Here is a 19,814-nt window from a genome sequence, read left to right as displayed (position 1 = left end):
TGATTGTTTAACACTCTGTAAAGCGCCATCAGACATGTGTAATGTTTTGCCGCTCTATAAGTGAAATTAAATTGAATTGAAATTGGATAGTATTGGAGAGCACATAGCTTCATTCTCCTGACACTAAAAGTCGCAGGGCTCTTCTTACCAGAGTCTCTCTGAATTCAGACCACATTTAAATAGCCTAACCCACAGATCAAATCCAGAATCTGCTGTCATCATGGGCACCTTCACTTTTATACTGAGATCAGGATAGTGTCCCTCTGTGCACAGAAGAGTCTACTTCACATGATAACTACATAGACTAGAACACAGTCAAATGGACAGAGTGTGCAGTTGGGGAATGGCTGAGCACCTGCAGCAATGCTCAGCTGAGTTGACAGCAACCTAGCCAGCACTGTCACTGGATAGTCTCATGGCAAAATGTAAGGAATAAACATGGAATGGAATAAAACTACTACTGTAGGCTGCCACAACTATAAGGCCTATGTAGGCTATTGAACTCATAAAGGTGATTAGGCGGAGTAGGCTATAGCTCCTGATTTAAGCCCTGTAAAATTGTATATGTTTGTCTTTAAATGCTGTGTCCATTGCCTTCAAATCATCGTCAACTAAACTGTCTAATGTTACTCTGCAGAAAGAAAATCGCAGGAAGCAGCGAGACATACTTTCAGGTTAAAGCTATTTAACAAATCTGCGGAACTTAAACCAACGCTACTGCGCTGTAGCCTACCCAGTCACATGACCACATCAGGAAGGGAATGTGAATCCAATATGGCAGCGTCCTTGATAAACATGTTTTCACTGTTGTGAAGTGTCAGACATGAGTCGGTCATGCAAGTTGCAGTTACAGTGGAGGATTTAAAGCTGTCAAGATAATTCTCTTCTAACACAAGATGGATAGAAGAGAATTCACCGCATCTCTTGTGGTAGTTTACGATTTATGCCTAACGTTACACGTAAACATTAGCAAATGTCTGATGTCAAACTTCTACACTTTGTCTTTGTTCATGTTTGCTTTGTCCATGACGAATCAGTCCCTTGACATTCAGTATAATCATTAGAAGTCGTGGTGTTGTAGACAGTGTTTGTTATGAGGAGTGTGATAACGTAGCGTGGGGAAGTTTTTAACGTTACATCTTGATTTAAGATTTCGTCATTGACACCTTGTAGCACACGCAGGAATTACCTATGCTGTGTGTCTACATAACATCCTATGTCGGCGTTAAAAATGCAAGGTCCACCTCTTTTTGATAATGTAAAATTCAGATGGTAAACTATTCTAATTTTGGTTAGCCCACCTAGTCCAAAGCCTCTGTGTGACGTTTTAACCTTCATGAGATGGATACAGTCATTGAAAAAGACACTGAAAGCCCATGGTCAGTCCAAAGAGGAGTCCAAAATCATTAGAAACACAATTGCATGTCTATGCTGCATATAAACGTTAACGTTGTGCACTGCACGTTGTGCAGTGCTCAGAGATGTTTGATTTGGGCATGATCTTAAAATAATCTATGATGACACACATAGGTTAAGTCTGATGAGGCAGTTTTGGTTAAAGTAAAAACAGTGTGTCTCAGTTTTTTTTTCCAGTATGCAAAGGCATCTAGGGAATATGGAAAGGGGTCATACATGAGCGACTGTCTTATACAGCTTAAGTGTGTCCAGGTGGGTGGAAAAAGATGGTCCTGGAGGTCACTCAGATGACATCAGTCATCACAGTATAACATTGATACGCAGAGCCACGATAAAAGGTCAAACAGATGCCATATCTATGACTAAATAACCTTGCTTTACTGTTTTGACAGGGAGTATTTTGTGGAAATAGCCACAGTATAGAAATTACATTCACAAAAAGACATTTTGCAGGATAACTCAGCCTTAGGCCAATACTATTGATGTGCATGAGAGTTGCTTTATCCCCATTAAAACAACTTTTAACTTTCTTCTTTAACTTTCACTGTCAACTCAAACATGAATGGATGACTAGCCTAAGTCTCCCAGGCATTACATGGCTATACACTATTCTACACTGCACATTGAGTAGCTTTATAGCATAGTTATTTTCTTTGTAACAAATCCAGATGTAGTGTACATATGTGTTTTATAGCACTGTATCATTCTATTGTCATTGTGATTTAAGCATATGAAGCCCTCCTACATTTTGCCCTTACATTTTATAACGAAACGTGCAAATAATAAACACAGAGATTGAAAATCCCTCAAGTGAACTTACCACTGTAATTGTTTCCTGTGTTAAATTTGTGCATTTTGTAGTTTGTGACTTAACTGACTATAGTGAATTTGAGTGCATGAAATAGGCTTTTTCAAATTCAACCTGGCATAGATGATACATTGCTGTTTAAATACGTTATCAATTGCATGAAATGTTTCCTGTTACAGTGATGCTATGCATCGTCTTTCAAATGCATGACCCCTTTATTTTTCCCTACCCAGGCAGGTGGCTGTGCAGGGATGTGTGTCGACCTCACCCTCTTCCCTCTGGACACTATTAAGACCAGGCTGCAGAGCCAGCAGGGCTTCTACAAGGCCGGAGGCTTCCGAGGCATCTACGCAGGCGTCCCATCGGCAGCCATCGGCTCCTTCCCCAATGGTGAGCCAGTATTTCCCACTCGGGGCCTGTGGTCATTCACACCCATATAGCCACCTGCTGACCGAATTGGATGGAAATGTTGTAATGCAGGCTGATTTTCTGACGTGTTTTTTTATTTTGTATAATATGTGAGAACAGGTATTGAGGGTATTATGAAGTTAAGTTAGACAAATCAAAGCTGTGCTAGGCATTCTATTTATTAGGGATATTTCACTGTCCTCACTAAAAAGATATAGGCTAATATTTTAGCAGTTCGCAGCATTCTCCCTAAGCATTTGGTCAACGATTTACTGTCAGATCAGAAATGGTAATTGTCCCTCTCTAAATTTATCTCCAGGAGATTTTGGGGGTTTTTCAGGGTTTTCTGGGTGTAGTGGTTGCATGTACAGTATGTGTCTGTTTGGTGCGTGTGTATTAAATATATCTACAGTACCCTCCATAATTATTGGCACCTTTGGTAAAGTTGACTAAAAACAGGTATAAAAAAATATATTTTGCCGATTTATTGTAATCTTACAAGAAAAAGAAAAAAGAAATACATTTTTAACAAAAACATGTTGCCCACAATTATTGGCAGCCCTACAAAATCTTTTATACAAAATGTAACAGGAGCATATACAAAATGTAACAGGAGCTCTTTGCCAAGAAACTCTTAGGTGGGTTTGGCGTACATAAAGAATGACTATACTGAAAAGAATCCCATGCCTAATGAGAATTATGGTGGCTGTGATATTGTGGGGCTGTATTTATTCCCAAAGGCCTTGGGAACCTTATTAAGGTGCATGGTATCATGAACCCCAAGAAAAACTGAACATTTTCAAAGGAATTCTGTCAATCTCTGCTAAAACACAAGTTGAACATGATTGGAAATTCATTCATCCATAGAAAAACAGTGGGGTGAGTCAAAGAGTAGAATGCACAAGTGTGACCTAGGAATCTGGACGATCTGGGGAGATTTTGTGAGGACGAATAGTCTTAAATCCCTTGCTTTGTATTCTCCAACTTTATGGGGTGCCATAGAAGAATATTACAAGCTGTTTTATTGGCAAAGTGAGGCTTAAGAAGGTATTAAAAGCAGTGGTGCCAATAATTGTGAGTGATGTGTTTTTGTTAAAAATATGTATTTCTGTATGAGATTGACCTTTTTCTCAAAATAAATTTGCTTCCCTTCAAGGTTGGATTTTTCATCATTGTTTCATTGTGAGATTAGAATAAATCACCAACAGATTATTTTTTATACCTGTTTTAGTCAACTTTAGCAGAGGTGCCAATAATTCTGGAGGGTACTGTAAAAGGATTATGAAATATAGAAGTCAAATTTATGAGATGTCATCTACTGTCTAAATATGGTCAAATAAAATGCCTTTTCACATGCTTTTATATACGCATAGTGACGAATAATAAGATTGATCCAGACAAAAAATTATTCAATGACTTACTTTCCTTGATCATGTAAAAAGCTAGACTTTTACTTTTCATTTGTACACTATCATCCTCATTTGCAGTCCATTTGTCGCCATTCCATGCACAAACCAGTCAATAAGTATTATACTGCTTTGATATCTCATCTCCAACTCTTTCATTTGAGAATCTGCAGCCCAGTTAATCCATGGGAAACTGTTTGATCTGTTTGAGTGGTGGCAGTGGACTACAGGATTAGATAATTGAAGTTTCCAGGACAGTCATTAATTGCTCCCTACAGCTTGAGTAATGGGCCCTGACCAGATTCGATGTGCTTGGTTTCAGCTGCAGCCTTCTTCGTCACCTACGAGAACACTAAGTCCCTGCTGGGCGTGGCCGTCCCACCGCACATGGCACCTGTCACTCACATGCTAGCCGCCTCCCTCGGAGAAATAGTAGGTTGCCTTTGTATTTGTTCTTTGTCAAAAAAAAGATCTGGTGCATGAATGCAGCTGTGTTTAATGGATCATGAATCTGTGTGTTTTTCTGTGTGTGTGAGAGAAGAAGAGCGTGTTTGTATGTGTTTGAGTGTGGGTTTCTGAGTAAGACAAAGTCTGTGTGTGTGTGTGTGTGTGTGTGTGTGTGTGTGTGTGTGTGTGTGTGTGTGTGTGTGTGTGTGTGTGTGTGTGTGTGTGTGTGTGTGTGTGTGTGTGTGTGTCTATAGAACGGCCATAACCTCACTCACTTTCTCCTCCGTTGCACATTTTGGGGTCCAGATGAACAATGCGCCTGTTTACATAATTGCCAGAAAATTTCACGGACAAATATGCAAAAGGTTAGAATGCGGTTTTGGCTCGGCACTCTCAGTGCAGCTGGGTGACTCGAGGGCCACAGGCATCTCAACATTTCCCCGCCAGCTGGGTAAACAAGATCTCATTACTGCATATTGACTTAGCTGTTTTCTCAGAGAGGTCCCAGACTCCTTCCATTTTGTCTGGGGATTTGGGCTTGAAAGCGGCAAGGAGCGGCACAATTTCCTCGGTTGGTACAGTCCTAATCACTTCTCGACCCAAGAATCCGGGCCCACGCACTTGCACAGGCAGTGCACAATATCATGGGGCAGAAGCGCTGGGTAGACAGCGACCCATTCATATGCCTGGGCCTTCTGTATTACTATGCTAAGTAGCTCGCCTCACTTCAAATGCTATCAGTGCGATTTGTTCCCACCCCATGCAGATGTTGTTTAGTCCTATTTTCACGCCTATTTGGCCCACTGTTTACAGTAGATGTAACTGTAAAGGTGGTGCAAATGGTTTCACGTTTTTTTGTGCTTGCAACCCCAAGTTCATCTTGACGTCTCTTTGATGCGAGAGAAATAGCGTGGGCCGAGCAAGTGCACTTTGAGTCGTCAGAACGCGTAAGACTTGGAATGTCTTTTTCTCCTCTAATGAATGGAAGAGGTGAGGGAGAGGGCAGCGCCATCTTTTAACCCCTTCGCCCACCGCCAAGGATTTGTGCTCATCAAAAGGAAGGGGATTCCGCACGCCAGAGCCGCGGCTGATTCCCTGTGTGTTGTGGCTGCTTGTTACGCTCTTCAAAGACGATAATCCGGGAGCTCACTGCATGAAAGCTCTTCCCCTAGGCAGTCTAGAGGAGGAGACACAAACGCCTCTTTTATGCAACCTTTTCTCTATTATTGTCCTTTTTTGTTTACTAATTTCTCTTCTATTGCCTACCTTCTTTTGACAAAACTAGCCTAATATTGATGACGTATCATCACTTTGACAGACATGTTGACCAGACCATTGCTGCTGATATTTATAGTAGATACTATAAATAAGCTGTATTTTTGTAATTGGTTAGTGTTGAGCTCGGTTTTTTTTCTGTCTGCCGTGCTACCTTGACAGAGGTGTTAGCAGGTGTAGCTTGATCTGCAGCTGCTATTCGCCTGACCCTGCCGTGGTGTCACGAGCAGAGCAAAGCGAAGCCGAATGTATATCTGAGCCTAAGCTCCTGGCTTATACTCCTCCTGTCATCCCTCTCGACACTGACGATCACACTCACTACGCAAGAAGACATTCACATCACCTTGGCGTTTCACAGAGTTCATAAAAGTTCATGGTTTTAAAATGGATGGCAGGCGATGAGCTGCATGTTTATTGAATTTGGGGTGAAAGTCGGAGTACGAGTTTCATGTTTCTCATGGGCAGGTGCTCCAAAATGAGTTATGCGCCCTGAAAAGGAAAGGACAAGGATTGGACAAGACTAAAAACAGCAGTACACGAGTGATGCTGTAAGGGTGATAACAATTTCTTGTATCCAAAGATGCTCATAAGCATCCACCTATTGTTGGATTGAGGCTCTTGTCGGCATCATGGTGGCTATGATCGATGTGGCGTTTAATTGCAAATTGTGCCCGGATCCACCATGTCTGTGTGGTCCCCCGTCAGCAAGGCTGTCTGAGGGGAGGATTTGTGTGTCCCTTTGGACCAGTGTGGGATGAGACATGTCTCATGTTGGAAGTGAAAAGGTCTCTCCCTCTCTCTCTCTCTCTCACTCTCTCTCTTTCTCTTTCTCAGTCTCTCTCTCTCTCTCTTGCTCTCTTTCTCTCTCTCTTTCTCTCTCTCTCTCTCTCTGCCTTGCTCACACTCTCAGTCTAGCCTGAAGCCCTCACCCACACATGTCAGCTTTTGTCATTTTTGTGACAGCAATTTTCAGGGAATGTCTTGCTGGAGCGAGTCGTGCGGAGCTCACTTGGGGCAGTATCGCATTTCTGATGCTGTTATGTCAATGACTTGGGAAACCAAGGCCTGTACACTTGGGGGAAATTATGCACATAATATATTAAATGTTCAGCATACACTGCTAAGGCTGACGTTCAGCAGGTAAATGCCACAAATCTATACATGCTTTTTTGGTACTTGAGAGAGAGAGAGAGAGAGAGATTTGACTTTTAACCCATTCGTGCTGGATGCTGCATGACGCAACATTCTATCTCCCGCCTGTTGCTGCATAGCGCAGCATTGACTCTCCCGCTGGTTGCTGCGTAGCGCAGCATGCTTTTTATTTCATGTTTTCAAGGTGTACAGAGACTTAGATATTAAGGTTTTGGTAGACGTTGACTATTCTTAGTATTTTTTCAGAAAACCCTCAGGAAATGAGGTTATTTAGTCTAGAATGCCATAAGATTCTATAGGCGTTTTTAGCAAGCATGTTAGGAGTAAATTTCATGGATCAAAAATCACCTTAAAACACTACAGTATAGTCCCCCCCAGTCCCCATGGCATCACCACATAAATGCCAAGGTCCCATCAATAATGGAGACCAGACCCTTGTCAGTACACCATTTCTGTGAGAAATAAGCCACATTGTCTGAAACTTTAAAGAAAGCATATTCAACCCTAACCCTTGATTCCACTAAAGCTTTAAACATGTCCACAAGGTTGAGAGAGAGCTGAGCTGTTGGCATTCTGCCAGGGTCAAGCAGGCTCTTAGACAGCCATTATATCAGCTGTATCTTCATTCACATGCGCCCTAGTGTCTGTGCTGAAAGCTCATTTGTCAAGTTTGAGAGGCCCTGTTTTTTTTTCCTATTCTTTTTTTTGCATATATAAACCCTATCTCCCATAGGATGTGCCTGGAAAATACAGTGTGACATGGCAGAGCCGGGGTAACTGGCAGCCACTTAACTTGGCACAGCAAATAATCCGCCGCAGCGGTGCAAAGAAGTGCCCGTCTGTGATTGATTGTGCGTCCCTAACTAGAGCTTTGGATTGTGCCCCGATTCTCACACAAAACACCTCCCTCTCCCGCCTCTACCCCATACACGCAGCCGCCTTTCTATCACCTGCTATTAAGTGCACTCAGGCACGAGAAAACAGAAATCGGAGCGTCCGATCGAAATCCGCAGTGGCAGAATGGAAACGATATCCATACGAGTCCTAAATGGAATTATTCATGGCCCCGGTGTCGAGGCTGTCACTTGCCCATATTGCTCTGTGCCTGCTCTCCTCTCACAGATGGATTTTTTTTTGGTGTTTGTTTGTTTATTTATTTGTTGGCTTGTTTTAGGTATGTGTTTATGCGGCTGCCCCCGTCCCCTGTCCCCTTCCGTCCCCTTGTATGCTTTTCTTGTGATGACCATGCCCTTGTATGACCCCTAAACTTATGAGGAAAGTCCTGTTACAGATGGAGGAAATGTGGGTGCTTATGGAGGCCTGGATGTGATTACCTGTTGTAGATGCACAGTGGGACCCTTGTCTGATGGGGTTGTGGCGTCCCATGGGATTGACTACTGGGTGGGATGGTCCTCAGGTCATGGACAGTCTGGAATGTTCTATCGGTACACAGGCAGGGCATAATGAGAGCTCAGAGCACAGTTCCTGGCGCATATTGAAGTATGCTGATGTTTTGGAGAAGAATGCGATGTGATGTTAAAATGAGATTTTACAAAGTCAAAAACAGCATTTTATGACAGGGATATGTTTCGTTTTATGGGTGCTTCGTTGCAAACAACATTGGAGACTTGGGATCTTGGATGACGTACAATTTCCATAAATCACTCACAGTGCAAAGTTTTCCATTGTTACAGTCTGTTTGTAACTTAAACCAGTATGCCTTGTGTTTAACTCCAATGTGGTGTCCAGGACCACCCTCAAAATGAAATTACAAACGATGGCCATGGCTGTTCAGCCATTTGGAGACCTATTTGAAATCTGCAGTCTGCTGACAAGCCCTGACGTTAATGCAACTCCGATTCTAGATGTGTTCACAATTGCTGCCAAATTATTGCTCAGCTCCCCTTGCTTGTCTTGGGCATGCCATGGCTCAGTCCATTGGCTTGGACAGATGGGATCAGGGTGTAATGTATTGTGTAAATTGTCAGAAGAAACACAGACGGATTTATGTGTGTGTGTGTGTGTGTGTGTGTGTGTGTGTGTGTGTGTGTGTGTACATGTGTGTGTACATGTGCATGAGTATGTTCTCCTGAACGAGCGCCTTCTTTTCTTGTTGGCTATAAATGGTCTCTTTCCTCTCGTCATTTTTGGGTCAGAAACAACAAGCCTATCAGTTCTGGATACACAGAAACAGCAGGAATGGAGCGAGTGCAGAGCTCCCATCTTAGACTTAGCACTAATTAACGCGCGGCGCTTCCAAATTGCCTGTAAATAAAGATGAATGGCGCCGGAGATGGAAAAGACGCTGCCAGGAAATTCATCATGCAATTAAGAGTGTGGAGGCCCCCTTGTAAGCGCGCCAAGGAAAAGGGGAAAGCTGTCAGCGGGAGTCATGTGCATCTACGCAGTCACGCCCGTCTCCAGAAGACGAGCAGGGGCGATACAAACGGACAAGGCTTTTGTCAAGGGCCACTTAAACACCCTTCCCCTGTGCCATGACATGTCATGTCTCCTGCAAACTGCCCACCCCCCCCCCCCCCCCCAAAATACACACATACACACACACACACACACACACACACACACACGCACACACACACACACACATCCCCAGTCTCCTCTCGCAAGCCAAGAAAAGGCTGGAAGAGTTCGGGCCAAGAAGTGTCATCTTGGGTTTTTCGAGATGTTTCTCAACCCATTATGGCTCGTGGCGCCCCAAACAATAACAGCCTTTTCCCAAGTGCAATGTATCAGCTCAGCTTTCACCATTTTGCTAATGATTTATTTATTTTGTTTTTTTGCGAAATGTGGTTTGTTGCTGACAAATGTCATAAGTGTCTTAAAAATGTAGCTCTCCATTGTCACCCTGTAGCTCTCTAAAAGTTTGTGTGTGTGTGTGTGTGTGTGTGTGTGTGTGTGTGTGTGTGTGTGTGTGTGTGTGTGTGTGTGTGTGAGCGCGTGCATGGTGTGTGTGTGTGTGTGTGCATGCATGTGTTTGCACTTATGAATGTGTAGATGTGTGTGAGTGTCTGTGCATGCTCATGTGTGTGTTTGAGTGTGTCTGCATTCTGTTCATGTGACATCCCAACACACAAACCGGTCTACTACACACTCCATTGTGCTAGGTTCTTATGCTTGGCAGCCACGTCCGTCCTTTTCAGGGTGAAAGTATGAAACGTTGGGAAATGGCCCCTCTGACACCTGACATCCTGAGACCTCCACTGTGTAGGAATCAAAGTCACCCTCCTAAAGTACTCCAACTATCCACCACTGCTAATATCTCGCTAGATTGGCTTCTCTGCAGTCAGTCTGTTAGTGGTGCGTACTCGGACTCTGAAATAAACAATGTCCGCCATTTATTTGATCTAATCTCCCGGCCGCTTCCCTCTCTCCAGCGAGCTGATGTGTGAGCGGTCCCTTGTGGACTCCTGCCCCGCGATTCAATTAAAGGAGGAATTACTTGTCATATCCACTTTTCTTTCCATTAAGCGCCGTCATTTTGAACCTTTGGAGGATTGCAGGAAAGAGACACGATGCGCGATGTTTCATAAATGTTAACTCGGGGAAAGCAACAGACCAAAAGAATCGGAAATGGATCTTGTCAGGTCAGATAGCAGACAGATGGCATGTCAGTTACCATGGCTTACCACTGGGTGGCACTCTTGCTACATGATAGTTGCACCAGTTCACCTCAGGTTTGGCTGTTGGCTGTGTAAAATGGATAGGTAAATTCTTTACCATTCAGATCTCATATTTTATATCAGCAGGCTGGACGCCTGTTTTAGGGTGATGTATGTGTGTTTTTTGTTCTTCTCAACTGAATGATTTCCTCATCAGTCTGTGGTGTTACTGGTGGTTTTTGAGATTGTCATCATTCACCACCCCTTTCATGGGTTGGCCTGGGGGTGGTGAATTCACTATACATCACCTATATGATATATTTCCTTTAGTGAACACCTGCGAAGACTTGAGTAAGTCATTAGTTTTGGCAGCAGTTCAACCTGTGGAGTCTCAAACCAACCTGTCTGTCATGTGTCCGGCTGTGCTGGAAAGTAGCGTAAGTGATTGAGCAGAGCGTCAGCACCTGCTGGACTCTCACGTCTGACAGGCCACAGCGAGGACAAGAGCAAGACTGGCTAAAAACAGCCCCATGGAGTTCCACAGGGCTCCAAACACTTTTCTCCCCTAGTCCGCCTTTCAACCCCACAGCCCGTCTGTGCTCTCAGCCTTGGTCCTGTCCTACAGTTAGCCTAGCAGCAGGGTCTCTCTGAGCCTCTCCCCTCTCTCCCCCACCCAGGGCCACCCCACCTATCCCCATAGCCTCTCTCCGAGGGGCAGATTGATGCAGTGGTGCGTTTCAGGGGGCCAAGCGGGGTGCCCCCGTCGGGGAGATTGCTCACCACCACCTCTGCCACCCACCCCCCCCCCCCCCAGCAGTCCGGCATTTCCGCTCCAGCGCGACATTAATGGGAAATAAAGTAGGTGGAGGCCTGCCTTAAGGGCACCGCGCCTCATGAGGCATGAAGCGCTCATAAATATTAATGCCGGAACAACAGTTGATAATGCGTGTTTTCCGCGTCTGACATATCTCTGTGGTCGCGTTGGCATTTCATTTCTACCAGGCTTGAGGAGGGGGAGTTTGAGAGAAGCGCGACGGCGAGACGTGGCGCCAGGAGTGATGGGACACGGCGGATGGCACTGACCTTTACCTTTTTACACTCTCTCTCCCTCTCTCTTTCTCTCTTTCTCTCTCTCTCTGTCTATCTGTTTAGCCATCTGTCTAACCATCTCTCTCTCTCTCTCTCTGTAGCTATCTGTCTGTCCATCGCTCTGTCTCTCTCTCTCTCTCTCTCTCTCTCTCCCTCTCTCCTCCATCTCTCTTCCTCTGTCTCCCTTCCCGGGGAGGTGATTAATAGCCATTTTGCCAGGAACAACAGTGTGTAATGAACAGGCTGTTCTTGCAAGGCACTGGCATAAACAACTGGTGAGCCTCGCCTCTCGGACAGCTCTGCGCAGGCAGGGGCTTAGGCGCGTGTCTTCATCTTATTGCAAACAAACCGTGCCAGCGAGAGTGGAGTTTCAGCAAAACGCCGCACAGAGAAGGCTTTCAAGGCCACATTGCAACTGCCAGGAGTCTAACAAGGAGACACATTTGAACCACCTACTCGATAGCACCCACTGCATTACATTGGTCACAGGCAGGGGTGGGAAAGTCTGGCTTCAGAAAGTAGAAGTCCTACCACATGTTTGTTCCAGCCATTCAGTAAATTTGCTGATTCTAAGTAACACTAAGCCTTTCAGCCAGGTAAATCAGGTTAAATGAAATCACCTGTGTGAGGAAGTGCACAGGTAGAATCAACACATGACCAGACTTTTACTTTCTAAAGTTGAAGTTTTCCACCTCTGGCCAGAGGGCCGTGGAAGAACATCTGACACCATCTTTGAGTTTAAGCCACTCTTTTTTTTCTCCATGCCGGAGATATCCACTTTATCCACCACCTCCACTGAGTTGAAGAGAGGTAATTGCGAGTGAGCTGTTTGTTATAATTGTGCGAGTGATAGAGTGAGGGATAAGTGATTATTTATTACAGTGCATGAAAATGCACTGTTCTTCTTCTTATTATTATTATTCTTCCCACCAAATTTCTGCGTCTAATTCAGCTTCAACCGTTTAACGTAGAAACTTCGTTCAAACTTTGTAACGTAGGTCTTGAAAAGGAGACTTGAGGAATGTATTTGCTAATGCTAATTAACTTGATTTGCACCTGTATCAGCTTCCAGCTGCTCAACTAGGTCCCATCAAAAAGCTAGTTAAACTGATTGCACCTGTATCAACTGCTTTCTGCTCAATTAGGCCAACTCTCTCTGTGTATCTCCATTCTACAAGGATATAAGGCACATTCAATCCAACTTTCTATCCATTCATCCTCTTCAAACCATTCACTCATCTACCCATTAAACTATCCCATCAACATCCATTAAACAATCTGCCTATCAACATCCATTCAACTTTTTGTCTATCAACATCCATTACACTATCTATATTTAACTTTTAAACTATGTACTCTGTCTCAGGCTTTAAACATACAATCTGGCTCTACAGATCCTGTTCAACTATTTCCTCTGCCCACAACTGTTTCAAAATAAATGTCCTCACTACAATAATTCACTATTAAATAATTTAACTATTTAAACTACTCAACTATTTAACTGTTCAGCCATTTCAACTGTCAGTTGTTATCAACTATGACTTCTGCCAACTGTTATCAAATAAAAGTTTGTTTTGCATTTTATGTTAATATACAGTATGTTTATATTTTCATGCGCTGGTAATTTCCTTGAAATTACATTTTCTAGTTTATTTAATTATACGTGGGTGTATTTGTTTACGGGACACCTCCCACTGCCCATTATTTAGATAAATGTACATTTATAGGGAAATAAATTCCAAGCCAACTGTGAAACTTCACCTCCAGTCTCTGTCTCTTCAACGGCGTTACACTTTTGTTTCCCCACTTTTTTTGCCGGAGATGTCCACTTCAGCCACCACCTCCACTGTGTGTCCTTCTGTGACCCATATTGGCAAGTTAGGCCAACTCATGTGATGTGTTTTTCTGTCACAGGTGGCCTGTCTGATTCGTGTGCCCACTGAGGTAGTGAAGCAGAGAACCCAGGCGTGCCCCTCCACCAACACCTACCAGGTGCTAATGGCGACACTCAGGCAGGAGGTAAGGACACACACACACACACACAGACAGAGTATTCATCTTTATATAGACATGATGCCATTTCAGTATTTTCATCCAATCAATCCAAACGGTTAGTCCACCGTTCATATGCATTGGCTCCGCTGTACCCTGCTGTACATGGGTTTCATCTTCACCAATCACAGTTTTTTTTTCTGTAGACAGTTCTATCGTAGAACCACCAATTACCACAATGTTTTTTTAATATTTCAAAATAACATTTGATAAACGAACCTTAAATTTTTCAGTAGCCATAGGTGTGTAGATTTGAACAAAATCTAGTTTGGTTCTTACCGGGGCTTTTACTGCCTAAAATATCCGATTTTGTTTACCACACTGGGAGTTTAGTGCTGGGCTGGTGCAGCTTATTTCCAACCTTTCACATCAACGGTTAGACTGAGAATTCTCATCACAAATCAAAATTCCACTGGAGCTCCAAGCGGATTTGTACACGCAGCCTTACAACACTGTTTACAGCTCTTCGAGTCACGGTAAAATGTAATTTTTGGTACATAGCTAATTTAAATAAACTTATGGTGTGGGTGCTTGCGTTTCTTTAGGAATTCCGCCATCTTGGTTTGTATAGAAATGAATATTAATAGACACATACACGTAAGAGGTTGGAAATATGGGACGGTTGGTAATAGGCAACGTTTTTAAAATCCATACACACCCTCCACCTGCAGCACAGTTCCCTGCAGTGCTGTTTTCGTCCCTGTCCTCTGGATCCAGTCTGACCCTGCTTTTCTCATCTCACAGGGTGTGAAGGGTCTGTATCGAGGCTACGGCAGCACAGTGCTCAGAGAGGTAAGGCCACCTGCTTCTTCACATAACAGTTTGGTTGATCAGACATAACAACCAACAGATCAGCAGCAACATAGTCAATAGACGTAAACATGAAATGGGCTGCAGATGCCTGAGGAATCTGGAGACGACGTCCTCACGGTGCTCACCGCTTTTTATAGTCGAACTCTGAAACTGTCTAAGGACCCCTTAGCTCACGTCTTTTCAAATAGCCCAACGTAATTTGTTTTGCTTGACTGCACCTCCCTCCTCAAGTGTCTCGTTGAGTGCATTGTTTGGTTTTATTGGAAATTCCTCTAATTAATTAAAGAAATTAAGAGGCACAATAAATGAGGAACAAAGCAGCCAAAAGCAGGTGAAATAAAGCCAACACGGAGTCTGTCCCCTTGACGAGGAGCCGGCCGGCTAATGGATGGCGCGCCTCTCGACCCTTTGATTAATTATCTGGCTCTTAATAGCACCTGCACGGCGTGATAATGCTTAATGAATTCTGTCAAAGTGCCGACTTTTCATTTATTTGCAGGAGAGCCACCCCCCCCCCCCCCCCCCTCCCGTTTTTTCTTCTCTCCTTTCACTTTTGCACATTTCAGTAGAAGAAGTAGAGGTGAAGGGGGGAAGGGGGTGGGAAAAGTAAAGGAAGGTGACACCACTTCAGTTATTTTTTCTTCTTTTTTTTGGGGGGCGGGGGTGAGTGGGTGGGGGGTTTAATGTAGTCCCACACCGCTGTGCTATCCTGTACTGATTTTCTGCCTCACTAAACAGATGTTATTCACACAAATTCCATCTGGACAGAGTGGAGGGGGGTCGAAGAAGAGGGGACAACAAGGCTCTCTGATTTCTCCGAGGGCTTCTGAATAGATGAATATATTTGAATGTGAGCGAAGAGCTCCTGCTGCATACTAAGAGTGGGTAAAGATAGGATGAGGGGGTAGTGTCCACCCCAACATCCCCCTCCACCCCCCCCCCCCCCCCCCCCCCCTCACACCCCGCTCTACTCAGGATTGGACCTGACGTGTGTCAGGAAGGTAATTCGTATCCTCGGCCTGCTATCTTATCCCGCCATGCGACGCTGCCAAGATAACTTTGTTTAGTAAAAATGCCAAACCCTCTGAAACCCCCTCCCGCACCGCACACCAACCTTATTCCCTTCTCATTCTCCCTCTGCACTGGGACCTCATGAATATACATGGTCAGCTAGACCCAATTACGAGGCCTTCAGGAGGAATCACTGATGCGATATCACAGGACACGCCAGCGTTTGGATTAATGGACAGGTGAGGGTGAGGATGAGGAGGAGGAGGTCGAGAGCACCTGGAGTTACGTTGAGGGGACAGGAGCGAGTTTTGTTGTGTGCAAAATAACAAGCATGGCTTAGCCGGTCTTAAAAGGCAACACATGCACACATGCAGAGGTGCAAGCTTGTCCTTGTCTGTAGTTTATGTTAGTAGGGCCGGGGTGATTCGTGTTATCACACCAGGAACGTGTTTTTACAGCACTTAATTTTTACTAAAGTGCCATTGTGAGATGTGTTTGTTATTCGTGCACTCAAATTGCGAAGCCTTTACTTTTCAGCCACTAGAGGGCACCAGAAGCCATATTTCCGGTCCCTGGCATGTCGCTGAGTGTGCTCAATCGGCAGTAACACTCGGCATCTAGCCCTTTTCACTTTGCCACTTTTATCCCCTTTTCACCTATCATTCTTGCTGAATATGAAATATCACCAGATTTATTTTACATGTCTGCATCTCATCTCCATTTCTGGCTGATGGCAAAGTGAGAGACTTTTGGCAAAGAGAGAGAGAGAGAGACTTTTGCCGTTGACAGTTTTGCACGTAGGTGTTTCATCCGCTTGGCTTCATAGTCAAGTGTGAGTGAGGGAAAAGACTGTGAGAGAGAGAGAGTGTGTGTGTGTGTGTGTGGGTGAGGGTGTGTACGGCAGATCTGAGTGATGGCACATGGAGATCATCTGCTTTGCCCACGGCATTTAGATGCACACACACACACACACACACACACACACACACACACACACACAGCATAGGTATGAAATTCACATTTACTCCAAGCAGACGGGATGAGTGAGAGTGGGGAAAGAGTGAGAGTGGGAAAAGAGAGAGAAAGAAAGAGTGAGAGTGGGGAAAGAGAGAGAAAGAAAGATGGAAAGAAAGACAGTATGAGAGAGAAAGGGGAAAGAGGTAGAGAAAGAAAGACAGAAAAAGAAAGAGTGAGAGTGGGGAGGTGAGCTGGCAGCCTGAAGGAAAGCCGTTACAAAACACCCACAGCTGTGATCTGAGACGTGATCACCACCTCTCTTACTTTCTCTGTCTGTCCATCCCTCTCTCTCTCTCTCTCTCTCTCTCTCTCTCTCTCTCTCTCTTTCTCACACACACACACACACACACACACACACACACACGCACACAGATGTGGGGCGAATCCAACACAAACAGAGGTGCGTGCACGTGACCCCGGGCCGTGAGCTACCAGCGCGTGAGTGAGTGAGCGAGCGAGCGAGTGCGAGGGATCACGGCGTGTGTTTTGCCCATCTGGAAAAATAACAGCGCAGGTCGAGCTCCCGTGCCCCTCGCTCCCTCCTTTTCCCGCTCTCTGTTTTCTTCTTCTTCTGCAATCCCACGTTCTCCGGGCTACTGTGCCCCGCCCCCTGCCCCTCCCAGTGCACCGCGTCTGGCCCACCCGAGTCCAATTTGTCGGGCTGATCCCCCCTGTTTGTTTTCCTGTTGCACATCGGTCACAGTGGATTGCGCAGCAAACAGGTGGAACGCCCTACAAGTAGTGTTTGGATTTGAAAGGTGGGTGATCGGAAGGGGCAACTACACCCCCCTCCCTCCCACACACACACACACACACACACTGCCACAAATAGACCACTACCACCACCATCACTCACCCCAACCCCCACCACTCCCTTCTGCTGCAATGATAATCATCTGGGGGAAAGATAGCCTTCTCTCGGCTTCTTGAAGTTGAGGTGCTATTGAAGGCATGCCTTATTTTACTCGCGGAGGTGGAACTGAGGAGAATGGCAGTGGTATCTCTCCATGTGAGGGATTTGCTTTGCATGTTGTACCCTAGATATACGACTTTGAATATTTTCCATAGCCAGTGAATGGCATCTGTCCCCCCACTTGTAGAACAAAGGAATCATTATTCATGACCTCCCCATCCATCCTCCTAATTTGCCACCTGAACCTGCTGTTAATATGCCAAATACATTGCCCTGTCATAGATACCGGTAAATAGATTGATAGATTACTTTACTCTTCCCCAAAGGGAAATTTTGGTGTTACAGCATCAACAACTACTGTATATACAAATGTATTCTGTGAAATAGCAGGCAAAAACATATGTGCCACATTTATTGGATGATAAAGAGTGTACATTTTCATTTGGGACCAAAATAACAATCGGTGCAGTTTTGAGTGACACCGGAATGGGCATAGCCTGAATAGCATATTGCATAGGCTTTGGGGAGCAACTTGTTAGCTCAATGTAAATCGGTATTTTCAGCCACTAACTTTTCCCAAAAAATCACATGATATGTTACTCTGGAGAGGGTTTCAGCAGACAAATTGAAGTCATTTTACCTTTGTAAGTGCAAAGAAAAGGTATTGAAACTGGAGGAAAAAGTAGATTACTGAACTCGCCTCCTTTCGCATTCTTCGATAGTTTGTGCTGCATTCGGTAATCGACTTGTTTTCATTGTGAGATTATGATACATTTATAATAGAACATGTATTATACCTTTTTTTACTCAACTTTACCGGGAGTGCCAATAAATGCAGAGGGCACATTTCTCTCTCTCTCTCTCTGTGTCTGTGTGTGTCTGTGTGTGTCTGTGTGTGTGTGTGTGTTCAGATGTTTGTGTGTGTGCAAATTTACAGTGGTCTCTTAATTTTGAATATGGCCATCAACTCATTCGAATGTCACTCAGCAACCGTAGGATGACATCAGAAAAATGTGCAGTCGTTTCTTATTCATATTCCTGGTAGGTGCTGGTAGGTTCGTATCGCTCAGTAGATAGGCAAGACAAGGTGGAGATACACACGGACTAGCAGACCAGAAGAACCGACAACGTCAACATGAGCAAAACAACAGAAGCAGAGGAACGGGAGAGGGGAAACAAAAGTGGTGAGGGTGGGGTAGCGAGAGCGAGCGAGCGGGCGGGAGGACAGGCAGATGGGCGCTCATATCCTGTAGATGTTTGCGCTGATCCGTGGCGCTGTGTGTTTAGCCTCCCTCATCTGGCCGAGGCTGGCAGCGGAGCGGACGCTCAGACAGGCCTGTTTATTTGTCACCCAGCCTATGAGGGAGAGATTTACGCCCCACGTGTGAAGGCCTGGATGCTTCCTTCCTCCGTCCCTCTCTCGCCCCCCCCCCCTCCCAACCTGCACACATGCCTTTAGCCTCTCTCTCCCTCTCTCTTTGTGTTTGGAAATCAAACACAGGCCAGGCAGCGAATGAGGCCCCTTTCTCCTCTCTTCCCCCCCCCCCCTCTCTCTCTCTCTGTCTCTCATATGTGCCACAGATCTGCATGGCTACAGGGCTTCAGAGACTCAGAGAAAGCTGCATGGCCGGGTCACATACCAACCTGGAGTGCTCAGCTTGTGCAGACTCAAGCCGGACTTCTTTAAGCCAGCACTGCATCTGCATTCAACAGTTTGAAATGAACAGTGGAGATTTTTTTTCTTGTTGCTCTCTATACTTAGGTGGACATTAAGGCTTTTCCAAGCGTCAGGTTGCCAATATACCCCTGAGGGGGTTTTGTTCTTCATCGCTTTGTGTCTGCGAATGAAAGCGATGGTTCGGAGTAATTTCACCCTAGGGTCCTTTGCACCATAACCCCGAGCCAAACCCTCCCAGAACCTGTTTTCCCTTGGTCGAACCCTAGTCGAGTAGCACTGTCAGAAACGAATGAGTTTCTGCAGTCGTAATGGTACCAACTTTTAAGCCGGACTAGGGTTCGACCAAGGGAAAACAGGTTCTGGGAGGGTGTTTGGCTCGGGGTCATGGTGCAAAGGACCCTAGGGTGAAATTACTCCGAACCATCGCTTTAAAAGGAACTTTCTTATAAATGTGTTTCTCATTGGAATGACTCTGCTGTTTGAGCAAGGTTGGCAGGAGGGAGAGTAGGGGGGGCGGGGGTGGGTTGGAGGGAGGGGGGGTGTTGGAGGGGGGGTGGGGGGTTGGGGAGATCGGGGAGATCGGGAGTATTTGTGGGGAGGAACAGCGCGTCCGCTTGAGTTTGGCAGGACGTCCGAGCATATTGGTGCTGGCACTGAACTCAAGACAGGGAGCCGAGAAGAGACCCAGCTGCTCCCTGAGACATTCAGA

The 19,814-nt window shown here is 45.1% G+C and overlaps 1 protein-coding gene across 2 annotated transcripts in view; it reads left to right on the top strand.

The window, feature by feature from the left end:
• The first annotated feature begins 769 nt into the window (after positions 1–769).
• Positions 770–19,814, top strand: part of slc25a26 (solute carrier family 25 member 26) — a 51,018-nt gene continuing 31,973 nt past the window's right edge. For both annotated transcript variants that reach the window (XM_076267608.1, XM_076267607.1), the window contains exons 1-5: positions 770–929; positions 2,458–2,614; positions 4,361–4,470; positions 13,536–13,640; positions 14,418–14,465. In XM_076267608.1, the coding sequence (XP_076123723.1) occupies positions 897–929; positions 2,458–2,614; positions 4,361–4,470; positions 13,536–13,640; positions 14,418–14,465 (453 nt within the window). In that variant the 5' untranslated portion in view covers positions 770–896. The remainder of the gene's footprint in view (positions 930–2,457; positions 2,615–4,360; positions 4,471–13,535; positions 13,641–14,417; positions 14,466–19,814) is intronic.

Source organism: Alosa pseudoharengus, unplaced genomic scaffold (assembly GCF_046254945.1).
Source record: "Alosa pseudoharengus isolate Yale_2024_CS ecotype anadromous, Long Island Sound unplaced genomic scaffold, YU_APseudo_1.1 YU_APseudo_1.1_scf_5, whole genome shotgun sequence".
Lineage (NCBI taxonomy): Eukaryota > Metazoa > Chordata > Actinopteri > Clupeiformes > Clupeidae > Alosa > Alosa pseudoharengus.
Note: the sequence above shows the minus strand (reverse complement) of the source record. Positions and strands in the feature narration are given on the sequence as shown.